The 23,422-nt window shown below is 34.6% G+C and overlaps 1 protein-coding gene across 3 annotated transcripts; it reads right to left on the bottom strand.

Annotated features, from left to right (window-relative positions):
- Positions 1 to 241: 241 nt before the first annotated feature.
- Positions 242 to 22,833, bottom strand: LOC149797662 (uncharacterized). 3 transcript variants are annotated; one of them, XM_089962569.1, is made up of 12 exons: positions 22,758 to 22,833; positions 17,645 to 17,776; positions 16,426 to 16,545; positions 14,955 to 15,073; positions 9,204 to 9,488; positions 8,528 to 8,590; positions 8,133 to 8,198; positions 7,259 to 7,333; positions 6,311 to 6,550; positions 5,360 to 5,593; positions 3,173 to 3,442; positions 242 to 2,640 (listed from the first exon to the last, which is right to left on the bottom strand). In XM_089962569.1, the coding sequence occupies exons 1-12, from the start codon at positions 22,767 to 22,769 to the stop codon at positions 2,340 to 2,342; spliced, it is 1,917 nt and encodes a 638-aa protein (XP_089818695.1). In that variant the 5' UTR covers positions 22,770 to 22,833; the 3' UTR covers positions 242 to 2,339. The 3 variants fall into 3 exon arrangements, with proteins under 3 accessions (XP_089818695.1, XP_089818698.1, XP_089818697.1); XM_089962572.1 differs by lacking the exon at positions 22,758 to 22,833 and adding an exon at positions 21,628 to 21,898; XM_089962571.1 differs by lacking the exon at positions 22,758 to 22,833 and adding an exon at positions 21,716 to 21,898.
- Between the last annotated feature and the right edge of the window lie 589 nt (positions 22,834 to 23,422).

Below are 23,422 nucleotides of genomic sequence, written 5' to 3'. Positions count from 1 at the left end.
AGAAATGACACTAGTCTGAAACGTAAACTTCTGTCAGTTTTATCTAGACACTACTTTTTGCATATCAAAACTACACCACATGGATAATATATTGTTTATTGCATGAGATACGCTGTTTAATTTTACAATTGTATACCAGTGCATACGATATGTATAATCAATTTTGATTTGGTTCAATTACACTTTGGAGAAACAATAAGCCAGCTAAGTTTGAAATTGTTAGAGACAAGAAGACACGACACAAAGCAATGATCCATGTTTATTGATCCAAGTACGTTTACCTAAAGTGAATTTAACACGTGATTGCCATGTGATCCAGAATGGTGATCCATGTCAAAAAGAACATTGAGATAAAACGTAACGATACATGCCTATCGAGATTCAACATAGCTCTCGAAGCGTTTGCCATTAAAACTCGAAAAGCTGACTTGGTTAACCAAATCATTTGTCTGGACGTGTTTGCCATTGGAATTCGAAAAGATGTCCTGGTTAACGAAATCAAATGTCTCGAAGTGTTTGCCATTGTAATTCGAAGGGCTGACTTGGTTAACCAAATTGATTCTCTGGAAGTGTTTGCCATTGTAAATCGAAAAGCTGTCTTGGTTAGCCAAAATCAACTATCTGAACGAATTTGCCATTGTCATTCGAAAAGCTGTCGTGGTCATCAATAATATGCAATGCATTGAACTTTTCTATGCTGTGATTCTCATACACACATATCACAATAATCATCCCTCTAATTAAAATGTTGGGCGTGAAATGTTAACTTGCAGCACTTAATGAGCTTAATATACAAGCATATCAAATACCATACAACTACATCGGGTACACACCGACTAGAAAATTTAGCTATCGATAAAGACAGGAAAATGTGTTAAATTCGTATTAATCAAGTTGCGTTTCATAAACTATGTGATTGGAAACATAAACATTAATCTCTCTCTCCCTCACACACACACACACACACACACACACACACACACACACACACATGCATACGGAACGTAAAGTGCAGTAAGGGGACCATGTTCTAATGGCCGAAATATATACTGGTCGCTACCATAAATGGGAAATATTACAAATATTGATGATGTTCGTACGGTAACATTATTTCAAAACAACTTGCTAGCATTTATAATTCTGTTTATACGTTCTTTCGATGAGACTTTAGGACGATCGTTTCCATTTTCCTGGGGTATTATCTTTTTCTATAAAATAAAAAAAAAAAAAAATGATACTTTTAGTTAACAATCACTTACAAATATATAGGCTGGAGTGTATTTTCCTACGACATTCTTACTTGAAAATATCTGTTCAGATTATTACATAGAAAATAATGGTCAAAATACACTGACACCAAATGTCCATAAAAAAAAATATGCCTGAACGAGTTTTTTAATATGTATCTTATCTGCAGAATTTGAAAATCATATCCATTTTTAGAATCAATAAAAAATCGCAAGTAATTGCGCGAATGTTTTCAGTGCGACCCGTTATTGAGAACACACATATTTCTGCATCAGAAAACCTGAGCGGTCGATTAACTTAAGATTCTGAATCACCCTAATATATTCCAATGTCTAGTATATTTTTCGTTTATTTGATTACTCCATGCAGGACTGTTGTTGAGACTATAAAACTACATTAGTGATTTTCATTGTAGTATTCGATTAGAGACAGAAGTTGCAACCACGTCATTGTACGTCCAATCTCTCTCAGAGTTCACAGGGAAACGATACACTAAGGTAGCAAGTGGCGTCATACCGACGACATCACGATGTAATAATGATCACGTCATTTTGTTTTTCATTTTACGAACACTGTACACAGCGTTATTTTCTTTGCGACGCAGTTTTGTGCCTCAGATGTTACAGTTTCGCAGCGTTCGGATTTAGCAAATGTTAGTCTTCTGGCATTTATCCGTTTTCAAGTAAATTTTTATAGACTTAATTGGACGTATTCGTGAAGTACTGATTGACTGTGAAATGATTGAAAATCAAACTCAGGTTAAAACATCCAGTTATCCATGAACAAGCCTCTGGTAGGTAGGTTTGATTTCGATCATTTAAGAAAAGCATAACTGAAATGAATGTCTGGGGATTCAGCGTTCAACACACTTTAAAAATTATGTTCATGCTGGTGAGATATGAAACATGGTGAGATGCAGCAGAATTGTTTTTTCATGATGCCATCAATATTGAAAACTGAACACAATATAATATCAGTCAACTTGAAGCACTAGAATGTCTTCAAAAGCTTGCTTCTATGACATACAAAAGCTCGCAAAAAACGATTGTACATTAAAGCAAACCGCAACATTCAAAAATCCTATGAGCAATTTATCTCTGAATTTCTCCATTTTGTTGGATTAATTTCCTGATGCAGAGTTCCATCTTAGATAGTTTGGTAAGCATATCGTGTATTTCTTTTGAGAAAGCGTTTTCTTTCTCCTCCTGGGACTTCTCTCTGTGGGTTCGGAAGGCGCGGAGATCGTCTTCGCTTTCTGGTGAATTTGATCCTCTAGAACTCATACTTGTCATAGCTTTGTTTATTTCGTCATGCATCCTGTTGATTCGGACTTTCAAGGGCAAAAGGTCATTCTCCATTTTACTGGCGACAGATGACTTCTGGCTGCTCACCCTGAGAAAAGAGAGTAGTTATTTCAGTTGTGCTGATTTAATATTCATTCAAGTATAGGCATAGGGTAATGAGATTATATAATATATTAGACCAATTCATAGATACACTGCAACGCAGCACATCCACGTATCGTCATCCGTAACCCTATTTCCTTCTTTAACGTCTCTCTTATGACGATATTTATCCCATTGTAACATTAAAATGTTTGAACTTATGGAATTGCAAAGTATGAAATGACCATCAGCAGTTGTGCCATCGAATTGTCCGAATGAATACTTGTAAGAGTGGACTCATCAAACTATCACTATCACTCAAGACAACTTTGAGATGCAGAAAAATTCCCAAATTGACAAAAGCTGCTGCTATAATTCCATAAAAACGCAATTTCAGCAAATTCCCCTCCTCTCTCAATACCAATACCAAATGTACAAAAATGAAACATGTGAACATTTTAAAGATGTTATATTCTTGGAATTCAGAAATTTAATAGTAATAACTTTATTTGTCTGAAATTTGTGATAAAATGGCTTACTGTTGTAGATAAACCATCATATTGCCTATCTGTTTGAGTTTGTCGATCGTGTCGAGTTGATCGTGCCTGTCCGCTTCCGGAAGATCATTTCCAGGACTGTCAAGTCTGGGCGTGTCTGTTATATTCTCCTTCCTTAACGCGGCCATTGAGAGTGCGATGTCGTGTTGCTGGATGGTACTGAGATGGTCATACAGTTTTGTAATCCTTGAAGCCATCTCCTCCGTATTAGACCTCAGCTTGGAGAGTTCACGGTCTTTACTTTTAGCGATCCTGCAATGTCACATTTAAGAAATTGTTATATTGCTATGCTGGAAATTCATATATATATATATATATATATATATATATATATATATATATATATATATATATATATTAGGAAGATCAGGTACATCTCAGTATTGACACAAGGTTCATAAACATATTTTGAAAATACGATGATATAACTGTTTCTTTGTCATCAGTCTTTCTTGGGAGTTATTTGTCATTTATATCTCAAAGTTTATTGAGATAACTTAAAAAACGTATATCGTATATGAGAATACCACAAAACAACTTTAAATGTAATAATAGTAATGTTTAAGACATTATAAATAACGTATGATGTATGGAAAGACATAACATATTCATCCTCAGATATAAATATATTTACAATTGCGAACACTATTTCTTACCTATTAGCATGCTGAATTTACTTGCTTTTATTCTGTTAAACTCATTCAAACATACAAACTTAACAGTGTCCATTTTCATAGCGTGCATACAAGGGACAATTTAGATGCCGCTTTATTTGATTTAGGTAAAGGTGCGTAACATTTGTTTGTGTGTGTGTGTGTGTGTGTGTGTGTGTGTGGAGGGGTCGGTGAGTAAGCATTTAATATATAGAGGATCTTAAAAGGGTAATGATTTAATACTGAATTTAAGAAACGAGTTGAATGATATTCAGCTTTTGTGAGTCTTCGCGAGCAAAATCTGGGACACTATTAAACGAGTTTCCCATATTTACTATTAAATCATTACCCACATGGGATTCTGCTTATCACATTTTTTGTTTTCTGGAAATAAAAGTGAAAGAAGAAAAAATAATTTCAGTCAATCTGACGCAGGCGTTGCACCTTCCATTAGTTACGCGTAAAAATAGTTCCTGGAATTGTTTAAGTTGTTCCATAACTAGTAAAATGTTTTAGCTTAATTGTTTACAAATTATAATTGAAATAGCAAGTGTCGATCCTAATAAATATAGTTTGCGACTCAAACAACATAATATCAACAGAGAATGTATATGCAAAGTCAGTACGATGTAACATAGATTTAGTTCGGTTAGAAAAATGGTTAACAGCGAGGACGCATCACTATCAGTTGCAAATACAAATTGTTAGATATATGAAAAAATGATATGGATGCAGATAATTCAGATTTACAGTAATGTATTTGCATTATTCTATTCAGAACAATAGATCATAGTAGACATATACAGATTCAGAATTGCATCATATGACACTAGTTATTTTACAATGTAAACTTGATGTGGTGGATAATGTTATTTCACTTTGGATACCGATTTATGTCCAAAATTGTTGTGTGAACAGAGGTGAGTTTATCTGCTCATATAAGTTAACATTTAAGCCACTCTTGCATATAGGGTGGATTCCATTTTACAGGTATATCCCGAACCCTTTCAACAAGCACGCTATCAGCTGACTAATTCCCTTAGTTGTTGTTGTACTTTGGGGTTTTACGCCATATTTCAGCACAAGATAATCTATACATGACGTAATAAGCCAATGGTGGTGGTGGTGGGGTAAATGGGCCATATTTAGGCAGACGTGACCTTTTTCTCACTATTTCAGTTGGGCAGTCGATTTTGATAAAATGGCCGCCAAAATTTTAGCAGTAACTGTAAAAAGAAAAATCCTGTAGGCCGGGTAATTCAATTTCACACGATTGCAGCAAGTTTTTAACGAAAATAATGCGCAAGAAATTCATCGCAGTTTTTGACCTATCAGAATCGCATAAAGAGATATTTAACATGTTGTCGTATAAAAATATTAAACTGTACATGTTATATGTTAACCGACTGTCATAAGCACACAACTGTACCTATTTGCTCGGGTCGCTGATGTCGTAGGTACATTTAGAAGTCATTGTAGGCACAATTAAAAGCTAGTTGGCACAATGTCTACGTACATGTTAAGATCCGACACCTCTTGAAGTTTCAAGCTTATATTCTCCTTTGCTTTAGAAAGTTTTGTTTTGTTGATTTCAAGGACCTCAAATGGATCGTCATTCAGTGAAGTTTGACCTCTGACCTTCGTCTCGTGAACTTTATCCCCGATGCTGCCATACGGTCGAGAAAAGCGTGTGATTTCCTTGTCCAAGTCTTTCAAGCACTTCCTCCAGTTTGTAAGATCATCAACCTTTCTGCGAAGAAAGAATGAACTTAAATGTAACAGTTACATGTTATAGTGCTCTCCTTCCAACAAACTAAATGCTTCCGCATCACAAGGGAGATAACTGAACCAGAGAATTCTGAGTAATTCCTGAATGCTCTGGCACACATTTTCAAACAGCAAACACTGAATGGTAATGGTATTTCTCTAACTTGAATAATTTTAACATGAATGATTTACTAATAAATACTTTTTCCAAAAAGGAAATTTATAAGAACGAATAAAGATAATATATACAAGCAACACGTGCGGTTTGGACATTTGCATCCTGTTGACGTCACACAATCGCACGCATCAAACCGGCCTTGAACGGATTAGTCATATACAAATATTTTTCAGAACTACATTGAATACTGTTAGGGGCATCTACTAGACACGAGTTGTCAAAGTTTAGTATGCAAGATTGTATGGATGATATATTTTGAATTAAAAATGAGCTGCTTATCGGCTAATTTCAGTAAAGAGTTAAATGAGCACTGCCTGTAAAGAATATGCCATGTTTAATAGGTTACAATTGCCCAAATTTATAATGATAATTCAATGGATATCCATACCTAATTTAAAATTATGCACACAAAAAAATCAAAGACTTCATTTAAAATCTGTTGACTAGTATTCATATCAATTATTACCACGATCTGATGACCACATTGTACAATTGCTAATGAAGAGAATTGAGAATACATACTTCTTCATCTCTTGGTTTCTGTTTTTGAGGACCTGCACGCAACCAGTAACAGCGGTGACCGTCTTTATTAGATCGTCAACGTTTCCGTTCATATCCTCATGTGATCTATGCGGACCACTTGACTTTTTTTTCTCCAGCTCCTCATCAGCCACCATATTGTACAATACGTTCACCGACGTCGTCAAAGTTTCGACTTGGAACCTTAATTTATTCAGGGTTTCGTCTTTGCTTTGGATTACACTACAATACAAAGTTTTTAATTATTTTTCAGGTTTCGTCTTCAGAAAAGAAAACTTATGTTTATTCATTATTGCCAATTTGGTTAAGATATTGCGGTAGGGATTAAAGAGAAGTGGAGAAGTTTTCTGTTTTGATATTTGAAGTCATAAAACAGCGAATTTTAATCTAAAACAATACTGGAAAACCAGACCGTCAAAAGGTCAACAATTCCTATCTACATTATCTGAAAGAGAAGAAGTTACTATAAGGATGTATTAATTTACGGCTCAATATATATCCATTTCTTTATAAACAACGCTCCCGCCCCAAGAGATGGGTTGGCGATATAGAATGGTCCCTATGCGCACACTCGCAATTAGTAAGAAAAGACTAATGGCGAGACGAGACAAGCGGCACAGAGGTTAGCGTGTCAGACTTGCTACTGAATGTGTCTGGGATTGAGTCCTACCATCCAATCAGCCTGGTCCGGCTACCGTGGTGTGCTCGTGAAGAGGCGCTGTATTCCAAAGGTATATTGGCTAAATAACCTACTAGTATTGACGTGCAGCAAAACATCTAAACAAACTGAATTAGCGGGCAGTAAACTGTTCGATTTATACCTAATACTGGTTGGGTTGTTCGGAAAGAATAATAGTTAAGATGGGAATTAATTATCAAAGCAGTTAAACTTAAAGTCTATTTCAACTTTGAAAATAATAATGAACTTACCTCTCTAGATTCTTCTTCAACTCCTCTTCAATTTCATTTATTTTGTTTTCGAAATCTTTCTTCTCCGTTCTATACCTGTTATAAAAGCAAATAATATAACCTACATGACCAGAAAATAACTTCTACATGCACGTTTATAATGCAATATATCACCTTATACGTGAACTAAGTGCAACACGGTGGGTTATCCGTTTGCCTAAATATTTACTTTTCACCACTGTAACATCTGTGTACTCTTTTCACCACTGTAACATCTGTGTACTCTTTCTGTTTTAAAAGGTATTGACAGAATCGGCCTGAACTATATAGTGGCACACCCCAAGGCTCCACTGTAACATCTGTGTACTCTTTTCACCACTGTAACATCTGTGTACTCTTTCTGTTTTAAAAGGTATTGACAGAATCGGCCTGAACTATATAGTGGCACACCCCAAGGCTCCACTGTAACATCTGTGTACTCTTTTCACCACTGTAACATCTGTGTACTCTTTCTGTTTTAAAAGGTATTGACAGAATCGGCCTGAACTATATAGTGGCACACCCCAAGGCTCAACTGTAATATGGGATGCACAATGTAGGACGTTTCGTGAACTCTTTTAGATATAGGCAGACGTCACTATCTGGAATTCTAATTATTCGTGGAGTTTGAGAAGCTTTGTTTCGCTTTAATGCGCATTACTTCATCTCGTTCCTACGGTTCGAGATATGTGCACGTAGTTGACGTTAAGTTTAATTGGAATCGATAGGACATGTTATGAGATATTCAAATTTGTCTTCAGAGAACAATTTCGGTTGCTTTTGTTTATCTGATCATGACATAAATTACCAAGTATGTGATATCAAATAATGAATAAATTAGATTTGGGGAATTCACCTTTCCTCGATCTTTTCAACTTGCTTTCCCTTTGCTCTTGTGACGATTGGCTGGATTCCTTTGTATCTGCAAATAATGAAGCCCATTTACATTAATAAACACTTACATATTTTAAAGTGATTATTTGTATAACCATACAATATATATAGACTAATTCTCAGGATAAATGTTCGACACCCTAAATCAATTTAGGAAACAATTTTTGGCAGAATTAATACCTGTCATATTTTACATCATACATGTACATGTCGCTGAAGTGATAAACTTGTTCCTTTTTAGTAAATATTTGCACAAAACCCTTTACATACCCAATAGTCGTTCATATGTATGTATGTATGTATGTATGTATGTACGCACGCACGCACGCATGCATGTTGGTATGTATGTATGTTTACCTTTCATTCTCACGTTTCAATTCAGATGCATTTTTGCTCAGGCGTTTGATTTCTTCCTGGAACCTAGTTTTAATAATTTAAGAAAGAGTCATTAGCAACTGAACTTGAAAGACATAACTGTTAAATTAACACACATTAACAGTTTGACAATTTAAGAAAGTACAAACCCAATACACCAAACATTATACCTAGTTTTCTTTGTGTAGTACAGTAACGTTTCAATTTATCGATACTCAGCAATATGATATCGATAATCAACAATATGATATCGATAATCAACAATATGATATCGATAATCAGCAATATGATATCGATAATCAACAATATGTTAAGAGTCTTTATGATAAAAAAGGAGAGTACACTGTCTCCATTTCAGTGCTGGTTCGAATTCACTTCTAAGTAGAGTATATAATATCCAGCTATTATCTATAAAAGACACAGATTTCAAGTCAGTTTTGTATGATAAAGGTGTAACGAAATCAGGCCTCATGTATTTAAAGGCAGAAGATACTAAAAATGTTAATGGCTTTATCAAGGGTCGTGTAGGGCAACCAGCTAAAGAAGAAAATTGTCTAAAATTAGAACATAATGAGAAAGTTTTATATGAATGTGATGACGACAATACTGTTATTGACTGAGAAGGAGGATGAAAATACAAAAATAGCATATAATCTACCTCATGACATCTCGCTGCTGTTGTACTCTCTGTCTTTGAAACTCTTTTTCAAAGTTTTTAAGCCGAATAACGAGCTCGCGGAAATTTTCCTCAATCGGACCAGTCAAATGTGTTACTGTCAGAATGTTAGCAGTCTCTTTTTGCGTATCGGAAGCCGGAACAGATTCCGAAGATCGGTTATCTGTTTCTTTTGGCTGGTTCAGCTGTAAATGACGATAGAGTCGGCCGATAGCGTAGTTCATCGATTTCATGTCCTCGGCTGACACTCCACCAACCACTTTGGAACTGCAGAAGTAAGTGTGTGTGTGTATATATATATATATATATATATATATATATATATATATATATATATATATATATATATATATATATATTGGGATTAGTCATGAATGAATTGTCTTTGTTTTTATATCTTATTAATTTACTCTCTCTCTCTCTCAATCAGAATAATTATTTTTTATATTTTTTTTAAAGCTATTCCATATGAAACAAAAGAGCAGAGGTAACAGATGAATCATTACGTGAACCGGAACGGAATTCAGTGAAATCTTGAGTTTTCATAACTTTTGTAAAGTGAAAAGAAAAAGATCCTAACAAAGAAACGAGAGATCTCCATCATTTCATTTTGGTCTTCATCCTTTTTACCAACCTGCCGAAAGTTATTCTGAGATCATTTACATAGATACATGAATTCATACTCATCACTAAAGCTACTTACACGCCACAGATAGCCACAATATACTGTAGGACTTTTTTCTCTGCTTTTTGATAAATACGTTTCTCGTTAAATAGCTTATTATTCTTCTTTTTTATTTAGCAATAATGCAGTATGGTTCTCTTGATTCATGATTTTCGTATGCAAATTAACAACTTTAAAAAGTGAAAACTACTTCATTTGCAGATTTTACTCATGGTGATATATAAACAGGGCCGGCGCTACCATATAGGCAAACTAGGAAGTCGCCTAGGGCGCTGATTTCAGGGGGCGCATTTGTAATTTTTTTTTTATTGTTTATAAATTTTGAAATTGATATTTTCGGGGGGGGGGGGGGGCGCCAGAATCTAACCTTGCCTAGGGCGCCAGATAGTCTGGCCGGGTCTGGCGCCAGCCCTGTATATGAGGTCCAAATACAGCATTCTTTAGAGCTACCGGAAAAAGAATTTCACGCAGATTAAAATCATGGATTTCCGGATTTATCTTTTGGATATATACCAACCTGACATTTTGATACCTGCAACGACTGTTTTCAAACAACAAAATTTGTATATATCTACTATGCATGAGAAACGGCTACAGCTGCTTAGTGGTCTCATTTAAGTGTACATGTACTTGAAGTTTGGTTATAATGTTCGTTATTTATGTCACATCTCTGTTGGAAAACCCACACAAATAACATTTTCGGCTTGAGTCTCCCAGAGAAAGTAAACTCCCAATCGCTCTATCCACTACTCAGTCGGTAGTAGTAGCAGCAATAGTAGTAGTAGTAGTAGTAGTAGCTTAAACTAAATTGCTTCCTGCAAAATACGGCGGTGTTAACCATTTATTAAGTTATCCCAAACTGAGTTTTGTTTATACATGCAGGCAAGGCCGCGGATAGAGTAACACAACTAGGACAACATTCTGCATGACCACAACTTTGAGGCGGTCCACCGTCATCACAGTTTGCAATTCATAGGACCCTACTGGATAATTTTTCGAAGGGACCACGAATCTTGTCAGTGGCCCTGCATGCAGGATATAGTCTATTTTAGAACAAAACTTACATTGGAAAAGGTTTGCATGTATATAAAGTTTTTTTTTAAATTTTTATAAAGATGTTATGTGTTAGGGCACAACATGCAAACACAGAGGAAACATAAGCGAGGTACATTACAAACATACAACCCTGATTGAAATAGTACATAGTAGGCCTATGTATGAAAATATATATTAATATATGTAAGCATAGAAGAAAATAAAAAAAAAGTATTATTCCCGCTGTCGTGTTTGAGCGTCATGTGCCAAGTAACGTGACGTCCTCCATTTATTTCTTTTCCAATGGATGTACATCGGCATACCTGTATACCTCGTCTTACACAATATCTCGATCAAATGTGCGCGTAAATTTTGACGCTTTCACGATGCAGATAGCTACAAACCCATAGAAACTTCGTTGTTTATTTACTGCATGTGTATTCATTCATTTTGTTTTCTTTTTTATCCAAAGTAGCTGTAGTTTTGGCAAGAAGTAAATCAGCCGTGTTTGTAGCTGAATTGAGTTAGTGTATATCGGAGGTAATAAATAACCATTTAATGAATAAAACCCGTTTAGCAACACACTCCCTATCGTGTGACACCCCTCTGTGTTAGTCCACTCTACCATAACTCACATCAAAGAGATAAGGAGACAAATGGAAAGACGATTAATGATCTGACGTGCCCCGTCTTCTCTTTCAATTGATTTTTCGTAAGGGTCATTGGCTTTTCTAAACAGACCATTCTGCTAACACCCTAATGCGTTTATAAATACAACATATCTATCAGTTTGTGACTGAATGTATGTTTTATAGCCTCTTATTCACATACCACTTTTGGGCTATCAGCACAAAATCTTGTTTGGTACGGCATTCCCATCCTAGCTTGCACATTATTACAAGCTTTTTGTTTATCTTACATTGTTCACGATCGATGGGAAAAAGACCTTAAAAGGCTTTCCTTCTGAACTTTCTCTTCTAAACTTTACGTGAGTTATGCTGATTAGCTCCACTAAACACTGTTATAGAGTTGCCATCCATAACATAACATCAGACCAGATGAACTTGCCATGATTTGTATTCACAGCAAACTCATAGATACTTATCGGTAGAAACATTTTTGAATACGTTGATGACACACACAAAAGAACACGGCGTGGTCGTACAGGCCGAATCGCCCACGAGGGTCAGTCCCACCCACCCCGTCATTTCTTAATATCATATAGTGAAACATTAGTTGATGATCCTTGTCCGATTACACTGTGACACTATTCAATTAGCTTATACAGCACATTGCTGTCGCATAATGCGTGCTTTTGACATGAATCACTTTGTAAAAAGACACAGGCCAAATCGGAGGGGGGTGGGGGGGGGGTGGAGCGGGGAGGGGGATTCGGTTCGGGGCTCAATCCCAAAGAGTCCTCGAAAAGCGTTTTATAAATAAACAATTCTGAAATAAAATAATGAATATTCTTCATTGTTTGTGTTTCTACATCTTTATTTTGTAAATTGTATGGGTTTGTTTTGGCATTCCCAATTTCTATAAAAACCAGGGCCTAATGGCCTCAACCTCTGAAGTGGTCTGATAACGCTTTATGAGTACAACATGGCCTGTTCTTTCTTTATTGTTTCTTTTAGCCATATTTGCCATTGCACTAGCAAAAAGTAACTAAAAGTCTTTTATTTTTTTAAATTTTTAAAACTTTTCTTTTGCAAAAATTCAACAAAGAAAATACTTTATTAACAGTTTACAACAAGGATGACTCTGCAGCTGTACCTTTATAGCGTTGTTTGTATGAAAAATTAGAAGCTTCTGATCAAATTTGTCACGTGAACAAATTTAATGATCATGTGATTTAACTTGATTTTTAAAAGAAAAAGAAAACCAAAGGAATTTGTTCACCTGGGAAACACACACACACACACACACACACACACACACACACACATATATATATATATATATATATATATATATATATATATATATATATATATATATATATATATATATATATATATATATATATATGAAGTGGAAAAATTGCTTTTTCATTACTAACTATACACAATGTTGCCACTTCACTGTTTCCACTTCACAACTTAACTTTTTCCTTATGTCTACCATAAAAAAAAACACATCTGTCCTTTTTGATTATAGGTTTTCTATAGGCAGAGCTGTCGATTTGTATAGACTCTTTCTCTATTCGACACGATAATTTTAGGACAGTGACGTTTTACAATTTTAGTTTTACAAATTATACTTTAAATTGTGCATTTTGTGAAATTAATTGTTTTCAAAATGCATGTAACTTCTTTGAGCAAAATTTTTGAATGATTGCGAATTTAGTATTATCGATTTTGATTCTTTAATTTGTTCCGTTAGCAGACACTACATGCAAAGTTTGTCGAGTACTTTCAGTTCGCAATCAACACTCACCTATACCAGATTTCTCCATCGATTTCAACATGATTACAGTTGGGTCGAGAGTTAACGTCATGACTTTGAAACAACTTTATTACTATATTTAATCAAAATGGGGGTGGGGTGGGACGGTGTTCCTAAAACGCGTACCGTTCATCGCAGAGTGTAACAAGTATATATTATTGTAAATGACACACAGAAGATCAAATAGCAAAAGGTCATGCGAATTCAGTCACTGACACTTAGCATTATTAATGTGTAAACTAATTGTATGAAAATGTTAATAACTGTAGCTTACTTTTTGTTGTTACATTTCGGTTATACTTTTGGTAATGACTTCCCCTCTTTGATTACATAAAAGCGTGCTAGAGGGTCTACAGTCTTGACTTATTTTCAGATATGTTTATCGTGATTAATTGATTGCGAGAAGGAATGAAGGAAGGAACGAGGGAAGGAAGGACAGAAAAGAAAAAGAAGAAATATGAAAAAGGCCTAAATATATAAATTCATGAAGAGTACCAAGACAAGGGCAGATACGTTTCCTAAACGGAAAAAAGTTAAGTATTTCTAAACGTTATATCGCCATTATGTTTATATTATTTATATTTCACTTATATATTTCAATATCTCATTATGAAATATATAATAATACCTCATATCTGCGCTCATTCCATATGACATACAAGATGTGTTGAGTTTGTTCTAATCTTTTGCTGGATAAGGCTATTAGCAGAAAGATAACAAAATTTTAAAACTAGTTTCATATTATTTTTCAAAAAGGACGAATGTTATCCTTTATGTTTCACCTGTCATGCATAGCTTACTTAAGATAATTATTCCAGAGAGTATAGGTACTAAAGTCCGTGACCAAATACATATTAATAATATTGCCGTGCTTGACATTGTTCTGAAGTCATTTTTTTATAAGTAATTCGACGATAACCTTGCTTTGTGTATCAAAAGTGGGCCACAGAGTGTTTTCTTGAATTTGATTTTTCACCGGTTTTAAACAAAGACGAGTCTAACACAAAAGTGCATTTTGTGTTGTTTAATTTATCACCTTTTTAGCAACAAAGAACCGTAGATTTTGACCCATAGAACAAGTACGCCTTTTTGTATGTCATGTAAATATTGCTGGTGAGTTCTCCTGTACGCCGAGTTTTTCTCCAGATTCAATTCATTTTGTGTCAAGCTGTCACCTTTTTAGCAACTAATAACCGTTGGTTTTCACCCATAGAACAAGTACGTCTTTTTGTATGTCACTGTAAATATTGCTTACGGGTGCTCCTGTACGCCTAGTTTTTCTCCAAATTCAATGCATTCCCGATGTTTTTGGCGTAGACATACAAAGAGACAGGCATCTATGTTGCGAGCACTGTCATCAATTAGACTTTCTGTATGTGTCTATATACCTTCACTTGTTGTTTTGTTTTGTTATCTATTTTGTCAGAGATTTATTATTATTAGTCTGCTATTTGAGTAAACATGAATGAAAAACAAATGGGGTCGTGGAATATATTGTATGGTAGGTAGAGAAAGAAAGAAAAAGTGAATAAATAAATGGATGAAAGAGAAATGTCTGAACTCACGAATTAGTCGGGTCATTGTCAGATGAACCTTTTGGTGCCACATAAAAGGTTTTATCTTTGGCGGTTGTCAGACCAGGTAGATTTGTTCTGGGGCTCTTCTTCTCTACATCATATAATGCCTGTACAATTAATAGAACGAATATTTTCATATTTTTACTGTCACGGTTTGTATGGCAAATGCCGGTGACGGTAATGGTGATGATGATGCTGGCAGTGGTGATTGCAATGAAGGTCGTTGTGGTGGCTGTGATTTACTTATACAGGCTGCTATTGAAAGGTTGACATAACAAAGACTAGAAACGCTTGACGTAACAAAGACTAGGAACGCTTGACGTAACAAAGACTAGGAACGCTTGACATAACAATGACTAGGAACGCTTGACGAACAAAAGCTAGAGTATTAGTTCACCCTCCCAGTTTGTCTGCACCCTGCTCTTTTGATTTTAAAAACGAAAGGTATCAAAGATATAAAAATGCACAAAACTTAGTCATTTGATTCATTGATTTACAATTTCTAACCTGATTTACGCCAATGGGTCCCTTACACTGTAGACTTATTGGCGCTTTATAGCAAACGGAAACCCTCGATGTAAACAAGTAGACAGACTGCTCACTGTCTTGTTCTGCTTTCTAGGGCAGTCCATTTTAGCAAAAACGTTTTCATCTGCGTCCAATATTTGCAATTTATGATTTTAATATTACTAAGACAAATTGAACAAAAAAAAAAAGGAGGAACTCTTGCATACATGTGTTCAAAAGATATGTAACTCCAAAATGTATTGAATTATTGAGTTTATCATATATGTTGCTTGAAAATATAGACTCGCACATGCAAACATGGCGACCGCGTTAGACAAGAAACTCCCGTTTGATTGGAAACGCCAACTAGCTGACATCATTTGGGACCCCTGACTGCAATCACGTCAGAACTTTTAAATCAATGAGGGAAGTTACTAAGTTTTGTGCATTCATGATTTTCGTTTTAAAATAGGTAGGTGGGTACAAACAAAGAGAGTGTGTGCAAATACTATAGGAACGCTTGACGTCACAACGACCAGAAACGTTTGACGTAGCAAAGACTAGGAACTCTTGTCGTAACAAAAAGTTTAAAAGCCATATCTCTGCAACTGAAATAATTACTAATTTCATTAAAAGATCGATGTTGTATAAAGCAAGGGTATTCACAGACACATTAAATTATATTTTTGATCTTGTATAGTACAACTGTATTCCCTTGTACACTAAATTGTAAATTTGCAGCCAATTGTTTATGTTCATCTATATAGTATATAGGAAATCATCATGTGACATTTGACATCATGTGGCATTTGTTATGTTCCATAGTCTATACTTTCAGCTGATTGATTCACTTTCATATCTAGGCATTCATTCACATATTAGTTACATATCCAAGGCCACATAATTTATATAGATGAATTTCTTCAGATTTTATTTTGTGAAAAATACCTACGGAATGAATGTCTTTCTTGATTCTGCCAAAATCTGCCTTTACATTTTTGAAGAGACCCTCTTGTTTCAGCATTTGCTCCAGTCTATTAAGGGATTCACTGATTTCGTATGCATCGGTACCCTGGTTGAGAAAATATGTACATTATGCGACGTCTATGATTTCTACAAATGTTGTCTGAGTACTTAGGCAAGTTGGTTACTAATTAGATAGGTAGTAAGGATTTTAAGATGATATATATTTAAATAAGTACATATATGCATACATGTATATATATATATATATATATATATATATATATATATATATATATATATATATATATATATATATATATATATATATATATATAAAGAGAGAGAGAGATTTTAATATTAATAATGGCGCCATTTCAAAACGGTTTTCAACCATTTCCAGCTAGGAAATAAACAGCCTACATGTAAGAATCATTAGGGGAATTTACAGCAAGAGACATGCCCGTAACAAGTTGTGTAACAATAATAAACGAGCCAGTTATTGTCTATCACACAGAGTATCAACATGTTTGGACCTAAACATATGTTGTACACAAAGGACGGAAACACAGCGTGACGAAAATTCAACGCCATCTAAAAAAATTGTTAAAGATATATCACGCTAGACTTAAGCATGGAGCGCTAAAGGTAAGATATAGAGAATGCTATAGTGGTATAATGGGCAAGAACTATAATAATAATAATAATAATAATAATAATAATAATAATAATAATAATAATAACAATAATAATAATAATTAGGCCTGTAAATATTAAAGTAAATATTGCGTAAGTGTGAAATAACTGATCACTGACTGTATTTGTTGTTAGCCCATGTATGGACAGATGTATAGATCAGTGGGATCGTATACATCCAGGATGCACTGAAGTAGTACTCTGATAGGGTATTTACAGGCGTAAATGTGGAATAAGTTAATGGTTGACAGAGGCAGATAGAGAGAAAGACAAAATACAGCATATATATATATATATATATATATATATATATATATATATATATATATATATATATATATATATATATATATATATATATATATATATATATATACAAGGAGCTAACGTATATTAGACAATAAGTAGAAATAAATAGATATTCAAAAAAAGAGGGAAGAAGAGAAGAAAAAAGATCTCGCTGAATAAATGAGTGAATATTTACTGACAGAAATACGGACAGATCTACGTACCTTCTCAGCAGCATCTCTAAATCGTTCAAAGAACTTAAGAGTTACATTGGAGTTTAACGCTTGTCTTTGATTGAGTAAAGATCCCAGTCGCAACTGAAGGCTTTTCAGCTGGGCTTTGTTTGCCATGGTCATCTACAATAATAATAATAATAATAATAATAATAATAATAATGATAACAACAACAACAACAATACTACTACTACTACTAAGAAGAAGAAGAAGAAGAATAAGAAGAAGAGCCAGACCAAAATCTCTGGCTCATCATTGCAATCTCTCTCCCATACACTTCACGCTTTTATTGCATATTCTAACCCCCTTGCATACATATCACCCGTACGTACTCCTACCAGAGACAGTGGCACAGGAGAGATATTGTAAATATCAGCCACATGTATGACTTGTCTTTCTGCTATGACTGCAAGAAAAAGAAAGATTTTTTTTTTAATTCTGCATATGACCTATCATTGGGACCCGTGGGTACAACAACAACAACAACAATAACAATACTAATACTACTGCTTTTAATAAAAATATTACTATAAGGAGCATAGTAATACACAGTGATGATGATGATGATGATGATGATGATGATGATGATGATGATAACTACACTACACAGCCGAAATGATGTATGCGTTGCTTTTACGTACTTTGTCTCCACATTTACGTGTTTTGTCTCCATTATTATAATTAACTGTATTTGTTAAATCTTGATTTGAACATTGATAATCCTCTGGTCATTAACCAACCGTGAAAAAGGTTAAACTAAAGATAGCGACTCTGATATTTGGAGAAAAATATGCAGCAAAACAGCTATAAATTTGTGCGATTCAGGTGTCACTTCTCGTGCAATAATCAATACCATAATCAACGTATGTTCACGCGAATTATCTGCACCTAAGTGTGAACAGATAATACTCATGGTCGTCGTAAAGTTGCGGGTGATAGGGCGCCCAGAGTGTGGTTTCGCGGAGTTTTTTCTGCGTGATTTTTTCCGAGATGATGGCACCGAAAGAAACGCCAGCCCTGGACGCCTTTTCGTCAAGCGCAAACTTACCACGGCTTTGCAGAAGTCCTACACATGGTCTAAAGATCGTAAAAATATTGAGCATGAGATCTGTATTGCCGGGCCGAATCAGGTCCAGTGTGTGTGTGTGTGTGTGTGTGTGTGTGTGTGTGTGTGTGATTCAAAATTACAAAAGGGCATTGACTTCCATCGAAAGGGCGCCAAAGCAAATTATGTGTCTCAATTTACTCAAATTGTGCATAATACCCAATAAACGTGCGCGAGAATACAACGACGGACAAATTTCAAGTGACAAACCGTATGTTTGTGTTCGTGTACATTTATTTGCAGCATGTATTTCAGACCACCCACCCCCTTCCCAATCGGGCTTTGTATTGAACCAGTTGCTTGAAGCCTACCTCAGTAACATTTCTGTATTGGCTGATATAAAAAAATCCAGGTTAAAGTCAAGCTCGTTCATTTTATGATTTGAAAGACTGTCGTCGCAAAATGCTCCGTCTCATCAAGACGTACGCTGTTTGCTTAAAATCATTAACATAATGCGATCCGCTGGAGCACCATCTGACTGAAGACAGTGAGTAAGCGCTGTTTGCACTATCAATGGGACTTATACAGTCATCAATACGGTACGGATGGGTCGTGTACAGTCACTAATACGGTAAGGTCTAACAAAGGTTTGTCGATATTGACTGAGACGGCGAAGTCACAAAAAGTCTTTTAATTGCTTGACCTTAGCATCAAACAATCTTAAGTGAAAATACACATTCTGTGACACGTAATTGCTATTTAGTTTTTATGTGTACGGTGCACAAAGAAGCAAATTCATCTGATCATTTCCATCTAGATTGAACGGTTTGTTTACACCAGTAATAGCTGATGTTCTCTACCTTAAAGGTTTCCTTGACTTCTTTTGAGTACTACTTGTTCACTAAGTACCAAAGAATGTTTGATAGAATGTAAATTAAAAACAAAACACGAAGTGAAGGTCTTGAGTACTTAGATAGTTGTGTTTGAACTACTTTCAGGACTTTCTACAAATACTCAATGTCCACAAAGAAAAATCACTGTTTAAACACTGTAAATAAATAGAGCTCTTTTAATTTTGCCCTCTATAAGTCCGCAATAGTCTCGTTAATCTTGTTTTAAATTATTCGAAATTCTTCAAAGGGTTTTCACAATAAAACTCCATCGTCTGTATATAATAGAGAAAAACAATTATGTCAATGATTTTGATAAGTAAGCGGTGATGAATACAAAATTGAATGCTACTAGCTTTAAACATAAACTATTTTCTATTTTCCAAATGAACGCCATTTAGCACATTTAAAGTACCTGAAGTCGAATCGACCATATACATATTTCATTTGAATTTATGTATGAGTGATTTTTTTATAAATTGCATATGATGACTTGATGAATACCTGCTTGACTGTATTCCATGAATCCATTATAAATCGAATACTGCGTCAGCTGATTTATTCCGAACCCAGAACGATTTCAGACGGAAGCGAGTTTCATTACCCTTTTTGTACAAAATGACAGACACTAATACAAAAAACTACCTTGTAAAAATTTTCAGACTTTAAAACAAGTCGACATTGTACAAAATGTCAAATATTAATATAAAAACTACCTTGTACAAAATGTTGAATATTAAAATGCACCTTGTATAAAATGTCAAATATTAACATACACCTTGATCAAAATGTCCATAAATACTATAAAAACTACCTAGTACAAAATGTTAGATATTAAAATGGACCTTGTATAAAATGTCAAATATTAACATGCAACTTGTACAAATATTAAATATTAACATACACATTGAACAAAATATCAAATATTAATATAAAAACTACCTTGTACAAAATGTCAAAATATTGACATACACCTTGAACAAAATGTCAAATATTTACATACACCGTGAACAAAATGTCAAAATATTAATATAAAAACGACCTTGTACGAAATGATGTCAAATATTAACATAAAACTATCTTGTACAAGATGTTCAATTTTGACATAAACCTTGTACAAAATCTCAAATATTAACATACACATTGTACAAAATGTCATATATTCAGATAAAACTACCTTGTACGAAATGTTGACTAGTACTATAAAATATACTATGTAAAATATCTTCTAATAATATAATGAGCTAAATGAGGTAACAATAAAATTAAAAAAACCACAAAAACATATTTTAAAAAATACCCCCCATTTGTTCCTTTATACAAGCTTGTTTATTTACAGAACTATACCATGATATAGAAAGCGAGCAAAATACACAAGAAGACTTACTGACTAAAAGCCAATGACAGCAAATATACATTTCGTTTTCATAATTATGTAGCACAGTAATTAACTGAAAATACTACATGGCATATGCACAAAGGTACTTGTCGGATACATTCTTGGAGATAGTACGCCAATTATGGCATTCTCGAACCTTGGTCCCATTCCCTTAATCTGTAACAGTTACGATTTCGGTGCAAACGTACATTAGCTAGAACAAAGCTCTCAATTTAAGCTATATATTTTGCTAAAACATTAAAGGAAATCTAAGTATGTAATTATGAAACCTTTAAGAAGGCAATTTTAGTTCTAACTATAATTACGCGGAGTTAAAGACGAAATGAGAGAGAGAGAGAGAGAGAGAGAGAGAGAGAGAGAGAGAGAGAGAGAGATGCACTGTAAATATATCCTATAATGGGAAATATTTCAGGCATCTCTTGCTTTCTTCTGAACTAGTACGTGTACTTCATACTTTTTGGACGATAAACGAGCATATATACCAGTCAGTGTAATATAACTTACTCCAGAGAGACAACGATAGATGTGGAAATTTTGTCACAGCTTATATATGAACAGAAAAACATCGGTAATAATGCGAACTCCATATCTGCATAATTTCAGTGAAAATTCAGTCATGTAAATAGATGAATATATTACCAAAAGAACTCCTTTCTGAAGTAAAAGTGCAATCAAATCCGTGATGTCTATTTTAAGCAAGCATTCAAACGTTGAAAAGCATGCTTACAACAGTCATGATGTAGGAAAACTGGTATACTCCAGAAGAAAGAAGAACATGACCTGAGAGTGCCGGAGTTTCCACAGTATCACTAGATAGTGAACTTGCAAGCTTGATCTATTCTCGGAGCTCCATTAATTACAGGTATTTTGCTGGTGCTAATTTAAAAATGTAGACCTGACGTGGCCAGAATCCTCTCCGATACAGTGAGAGTCATGATTCACTCAAATGCAATACTAGATGTTGACTCAAATAGAGACCTCGATCTCATGAATTATTCAGATTACATCTTGCCTCATATACATCTATCAAAAGAATATTGATCTTTACTTACCTGATCTATTCAATAAAGGTAGATATATATATATAAACCTGTTTAATGGGACTGTTTATTTCAGGAAATATCACCAGCTTATGTATGTAATTAGGTAGGTAGTTGAGAAGATTTACAGAGAGACAGAAAAGCACTTAAAGAGAGAGAGAGAGAGAGAGAGAGAGAGAGGCGGGCGAGGATGATTCAACGGAGATACATAAACTAGTTTCAAATGTGAAATGTTTTCATTTATTAACATACTGATGAATTGATAAATTACAATAAGTTCTTTTAATACCTTCTTTATCTATTTACCTACGTCGTCTTTAATAATTTACGTTATTCCATTTAGACCCGTATGGACATAACACATGCTAACTATGAATATGGCGAACTGAAAGCCGCGACTGGTTATACTAATTCTTTCAAAACATCAGAAATAGATTTCCGCTCACAAATTGCGCAACCTTACAGCGTGAATGTTCACCTGTGTACGTATGCATTTAGGAAGGAAGGTGGTAAGGTATACAGAAAGACAGAAACAAACCAACATAGGTAGATAGGTAGATGAAAGATGTCAGCTGGATATCTATACAATGGAATAAAGCATATATATGAAGGCGATCCACTTATTATTTTTAACTGTGAAAGGCGTTTGAATTATTATTATTACACGGATCAATTAATAAATCATGATGAATTTAGTTTCTTATCTGTTCCTTTTCTCTAGTTACCTACCTCGTCTTCCATATTTTTTTTATGTTATTCCACTTCGATTCTCATGTGCATACCACGCGCGAACTATGAATATTGCAAACTGATAGCTACCACTGGTTATATTACGTCTTGTTGCAACTGGCGGGAAAGTAACTAATAGTTAAATTTCCGTTCATCCCAGCTAGATTTGCATTCATAATTGGTCGGCTAGAAAATTGATATTGACATGAGTTATATCGTATTCATAAAACGAGACCCGAAAATACGTCAGGAAAGGATAAGGTACTTGGCCATTTCCACGCAGCGTTGTCTACTAGTGAACGCAGAACAAAGAACTTCGTTGGAAAGAAAGGCATACATTTACCATGGAAAGTAAATATACACAATTAAAGACACAGTTGTATTGTTATGGGTCCAATTCAATTGTTTGCGAAAGTTGTGAGCACAAAAGAAACGAAAGCATGAAACTTTGTGTAGTGGTGTGTACGAGACTCGAAAAACGGATCATACAAATAAATAAACCTGACATATCACCTCGTAAAATCAAAAACAATCGATGACGAGATCCGATAATACACTATATCAATGAAATCCAGATAGGGGGGAAATTCAATATAACAGTTTATGTAAATTATACTTCTTATTTATATGGCAATTAAAGGTTACGAAATGTAACATTGCATACA

This window comes from Sinohyriopsis cumingii, chromosome 6 (assembly GCF_028554795.1).
Source record: "Sinohyriopsis cumingii isolate HCF-2022 chromosome 6, ASM2855479v2, whole genome shotgun sequence".
Classification (NCBI taxonomy): Eukaryota; Metazoa; Mollusca; class Bivalvia; order Unionida; family Unionidae; genus Sinohyriopsis; species Sinohyriopsis cumingii.
This window is presented reverse-complemented; position numbering and strand designations above follow the sequence as displayed.